General features: G+C 28.9%; 1 protein-coding gene across 1 annotated transcript; it reads left to right on the top strand.

The window, feature by feature from the left end:
• Positions 1 to 2,037: 2,037 nt before the first annotated feature.
• LOC133290701 (glucan endo-1,3-beta-glucosidase-like) lies at positions 2,038 to 3,106 on the top strand. Its single transcript, XM_061488829.1, has one exon. It carries the CDS (start codon positions 2,056 to 2,058, stop codon positions 3,055 to 3,057), a length of 1,002 nt encoding a protein of 333 aa, XP_061344813.1. The 5' UTR covers positions 2,038 to 2,055; the 3' UTR covers positions 3,058 to 3,106.
• The last annotated feature ends 2,894 nt before the right edge of the window (positions 3,107 to 6,000 follow it).

Consider the following 6,000-nt stretch of genomic DNA (forward strand, 5'->3'; position numbering starts at 1 on the left):
ATATAGTATCAACCCCCTTACCCACCCATTTTTTTTTCTTTTTTTGGTTCCAAAATGAATAACTTCTTCCGTACAATATAGTGATCTTATTATAAAAAAGGGTTTCCTTGTAACTTGTAAGGCTCTCAATAAATCAATTACTTGGATCTAGAATTTAATAATATTTACCAAAGGATTTATCCACTAGCTTTAGTTATATATAAAAACTAATATATAATAATAACATTATTCTCTTATTTATTGAAAATAAAAATAAATTAAATTAAAAATTATTAGTAAATAAGCTTCTATCGTTGTTGATTTTAGTCCAACCTGATTATTATAGCACACATACCTTAAAGGTTATGTGTAAGGCTGTCAGCTAAGATAAGGGGTTAATGTATTAATCAATGTAATTCTCAATAATTAATATATTATTTTAATATTAATATATTAAAATAAAAAATATATTTTCAATATATAAATTTTTAAAATATTGGAGATTTTTATTTTTATAAAAATTAATTTATTGATCAATAGATTTATATAAAAATTAATATCATATGACATATCTGAAAGAATTATATAAATTTTTTATTAAAAGGTATTTTTGTACTAAAAAAATGAAGGTATTTTTGTCAAAAATATTTATTTTTATCCTATCTAGTATTATGCAATGCGTTACCAAACATTTGATGATATTATTTTATATAATATATTATCTTATACAATAGTATATCAAACACTTGATAGTATTAAAATTTAATCAGATCTTATATAATTAGGTGTTATCCTACTTGAGTTAAGAATGTTGAACTAAGAAGAATCATCTATATTTGTCAGCATAATAATAACTCATCCCTGAATTTTCATATAGTTAAGAATATTGAATATATATATCCAATTAAAACTAGACACGAAATTCAATTCATGTTTTGCAATAATGTTTTAAATGCTATGCCAACTGTCCAACTATATTTATTCAGTAATATTAATTCAAACCTTAAACGACACTAATGATTTAATTGATATATAGCCAACTGTCCAACTATATATATTCAGTAATATTAATTCAAACCTTAAATGGCACTAATGATTTAATTGATATATATATATATATATATATATATATATATATATATTTATTTATTTGTGTGTGTCTGATCATCTTACACAAGTATAAGAATAATAAATTTTATATTAAATCTTAACCGTTATTTTTTGTATATTTAATGGTTAAGATTTATTGGGTCTCACTCTAATTTTTAATAAATCAAAAGAAAAAATTTGACACCAAAAAATCTTAACCATTGATTTCCGTCAATCTAATGATTATAATTTATTGAAAATTAATAATTAATAAGTATGACTCAATAAATTATAACCGTTAGATTCACGAAATCAATAATTAAGATTTGGTGTCAAACTTTTTAATTTGTACCAGTATCAAAGGATCTGTCTCGTGTATATATATGTATATGTGTGTGACAATGACAAAGACCACTAGAGAAAAGGATAATCATTAATTATTAGATTGGTAAACATAGACGGCAAGATATTTTATAAATATTTTTTATAATAATTCAAATTTCTGGTAAGGTATGGTATGGTATGTAAGCTGTATATATACATTTCTATATTAAGTGATCGCATGAGAAGGTGTGGATTCAGTGCCAAATTGCCTAATTTGCTAATACTAATTAGCTGATTGTATTGTGGCGTATATTTTGCATAATGGCTTCTTTCTTCACGAAAACCCACCGGATCTCATTGGTTGCTCTTCTGCTTCTATTGGAAGTATTGACAATAGACCTTCGCATGGCAGGTCTGTTAGCCTCAAGTCCTCAACTAATCAGTTTGCTATTAGATACATAAATTATAGCATATTCTATTCTATTTATAAAATGCCATTTCCAATCTTAATCAGTGCTATCAAATTTTTTCTCAATGCATATATTGCTTAATATATACCTTAATTATAGTATATGCTTGTTTTATACATATAATATAATGAGTCCAAACAATATAATAATGCCTTTTTGGCTAGCAGATGCTCAAATTGGCGTTTGTTATGGTATGATGGGAAATAATCTTCCACCGGCAAACGAAGTTGTAAGTCTTTACAAATCAAACAACATCCAGAGAATGAGGATCTATGATCCGAATCAAGATGCTTTAAATGCACTAAGAAATTCAGGTATTGAACTGATTCTTGGTGTGCCAAACTCCGACCTTCAAAGCCTAGCCACAAACGCTGATAATGCACGTCAATGGGTGCAAAGAAACGTGTTGAACTTCTATCCAAGTGTCAAAATCAAGTATGTTGCAGTTGGCAACGAAGTGAGTCCAGTTGGAGGAAGTAGTACTTCTTGGCTTGCCCAATATGTTCTACCTGCAATCCAAAACATATACCAAGCTATAAGAGCTCAAGGTCTTCATGATCAAATCAAGGTTTCAACATCTATTGACATGACCCTAATAGGAAACTCCTACCCTCCATCACAAGGTTCCTTTAGGGGTGATGTTAGGTCATACCTAGACCCTATCATTGGCTACTTGTTATATGCAAGTGCACCTTTACTTGTTAATGTTTACCCTTATTTTAGCTATGTTGGTAACCCGCGTGACATATCTCTTTCCTATGCACTTTTCACCTCCCCTAATGTTGTTGTATGGGATGGTCAATATGCGTATCAAAACCTGTTTGATGCTATGTTGGATTCAGTGCATGCTGCTATTGATAATACAAGGATTGGTTATGTGGAAGTTGTTGTATCGGAGAGTGGTTGGCCCTCGGATGGAGGAACTGCTACTTCATATGACAATGCACGCATGTACCTTGATAATTTGATTCGACATGTTAGTAAAGGTACTCCAAGAAGGCCTTCCAAGCCTACAGAGACTTATTTGTTTGCTATGTTCGATGAGAATCAGAAGAGCCCAGAATCAGAGAAACATTTTGGGCTCTTCTTTCCCAACAAACAGAAGAAGTACCCTTTTGGGTTCGGTGGAGAAAGGAATAGCCAAGTGGTTGCTTATGACTTTAATGTAACAGTTTCCCTTAAGAGTGACATTTGAGGACGAAGTCAAAGTCCTCAAAGTCTGCGTGATTTCATCCACAAAATAAAAGACATCTCATGTTTGTATGCTTTTTATCCATCGCAATTAATTAATTTCTTTTTTCTTTTTTTGGTGTAAATCCATCGCTATTAATTTAATGAGAAAATGAGTAGATCAATTAGCAGCTACTCTTGATTACTTTTAATTATAATCTTCGGATTAATTGTACTAAACCTATAACTTTTTTCTTCATGGAATCGTATAATCGTTAGTGAATATAAAAATATTAAATTAGAAATATTACTCTCAATGTATATATATAAGTATTTTTCCCTCAAAAAATAAAAAAGAGCCTGAGCGAAACAAATAATATTAGGGTTAAGTTAATCTCATGCAGCATAAGATAGAAAATTTTTCCTACTGACCCTTCGATATCCGTGCTTGCTTTTTTCTTTTTTCTTTTTTCTTTTAAATCAATGGAGTCCATATATGTTGAGTCTATGACATAAGATATCTATCACCTACAACATAAGAATAATAATTCCCATAATATTAATACCGTCTATCAGACTACGGATCCCTTCATATCGTGGTTTTGTTTTGTTTTTGTTATGTGTTCACTTTCAAGACAGTTTTGTTACTAGTTTAATTTTAAATTGATTTAGGTAAGATCTGTTATATATATATATATAGGGTTAGGATCATTTTACACCAGTGTAAGTTACACTCTTAATCTTGTCCACTGATCCCATTTATATCTAAGGGCTCAAATTTTCTAGTAATGTGAGCCATTGGATACAAGTGGATCAATGGTCAAGATTGAGTGTAAGACTTCTAACTCTTACACTAGTGTAAGAATATCCTGCCCCATATATATATATATATATAGGGTCAGGATCATTTTACATCAGTGTAAGTTACACTTCTAATCTTATTTGTTGATCTCATTTATATCTAAGGGCTCAAATTTTTTAGTAATGTGAGCCATTGGATACAAGTGGATCAATGGTTAAGATTGAGTGTAAGATCACTAACTTTTACACCGGTGTAAGAATATCCTGCCCCATATATATATATATATATATATATATATATATATATATATATATATATATATATATATATATATATATGGGTTATGATCATTTTACACCAGTGTAAGTTACACTCTTAATCTTGTCCGCTGATCCCACTTATATCTAATGATTCAAATTTTTTAGTAATATGAGCCATTGGATACAAGTAGATCAATGGTCAAGATTGAGTGTAAGACTTCTAACTCTTACACCGGTGAAAGAATATCTTGTCCATATATATATACATATAGGGTTTGGTGTTTGTCATTTTAAATCACATAAGTTATGTCATTTTAGGAGAGAGGTAGACACAGAAAAATGGAAATCATAGGAGAGAGAAAGTTGGTGGTTTTTTTTAATTTAAAATTTAAATTTTTTGTGTCAGTATCTCTCTTAAAATGACATAACTTTCTGTCATTTAAAATAACAAACACTTTTTATATATATATATATATATATATATATATATATATATATATATATATATATATATATATATATATATATATATAAGATCATTTTACATCGGTATAAGTTACGTTTTCAATCTTGAATAGGGGTGTGCAAAAAAACTTGTTCACTTGTCCTGCCCTTGATCTGACCCATAAATACCTATTTTTTTTTAACTAGATGTAAATACTGACCCACTTTTATTGAGTCAGTTTTAGACCTGACTTGTTTTAATAATGATCCATTGACCCAAAACTTGACCCACACTTATTATGTGAAAAAAAAGAAAAAAATCATAATTACGTTAAAAGAAAAGTTTTAACGTAAAACAATCACATCAAAAAAAATTACATAAAGTTTTTCCATCAAAATTTTTCGCAAAATTTTTTGACGAAAAATATTTTCATAAAAATTTGTGACTAAAAACATTTCTGTAAAAAAAATTGACGGAAAAATTTTTGTGTCAAATTTTTTTACGAAATCTAAATTATGTAAAATATTTCACAAAAAAACATATTCATCAAAAATTTCGACGAAACACATTCCCATTAAAAAAATTTGACGGAAATAAATTTCGTCAAAATTCTGTACAAAATTCAAATTTCGACGAAAGTTTTAGACGAAAACATTTTCGTTAAACTTTTTGACAAAAAAAAAAATCGTCAAAATTTTTAGCGAAACACATTTCTATCGAAAATTTTCGACTAAATATTTTCGTCAAGTTTTTTGATAAAAAAATATTTCCATCAAAATTTTCAACGGAACACATTTCTGTCAAGAAATTTCGTAAAAATTTTTGACAAAAAATATTTCGATAAAAAATTTTGACGGAAAAAATATTCTGTCAAAATTTCTTAGAGAATCTAAATTTCGTCGAAAGTTTCGAATGAAACATTTCCCTCAAAACAATTTTCGTCGAAATTTTCATCAAAACACTTTCACATCGAAATTTTGAATGAAAAACATTCCGTCAAAATTTTTGACAGAATCTTTTTTCGTTTAAAACATTTGATAGGCGAAATCATTGTAGTCAAAACTTTTGACATAAACTTAATTTCGTCGAAAATTTCGATAGAAAATTTATTTTTGTAGAAATTTTCATTAGAGAAAAAATTTCGACACTTTTCGACAAAAAGTATTCCGACAAAAAAATAATTTTGTGATGAAATTTTCGTCATTTGCAACGTAGAAATTCCATCGAAAATATGATCTTTTTTTTTTTGAAATATTCCATCGGTTCATCGCTTCGCGATTAGTCCGATTCGGGGCAGGTCCAGGATTAAGGCTTTAAACCCCTCCCAAAGGTGGTACTGGGGAGGTTCGAACACATTCCCTCACCTCCACTTGCTCAGCTCCTATGCGCCAACTGAGCTACCACCATTTGGTAAATATGATCTTTTTTAGTATTGTGAAAAGTACATAAATAAAATTGGTC

The sequence above is a fragment of the Gastrolobium bilobum genome, unplaced genomic scaffold, assembly GCF_033153095.1.
Source record: "Gastrolobium bilobum isolate Gb01-03AN ecotype WA unplaced genomic scaffold, APGP_CSIRO_Gbil_v1 utg5903, whole genome shotgun sequence".
Lineage (NCBI taxonomy): Eukaryota > Viridiplantae > Streptophyta > Magnoliopsida > Fabales > Fabaceae > Gastrolobium > Gastrolobium bilobum.

Coding starts and splice junctions, on each gene's coding strand:
- LOC133290701 (XM_061488829.1), top strand. CDS start 2,056: ATGATGGGAAATAATCTTCCACCGGCAAACGAAGTTGTAAGTCTTTAC.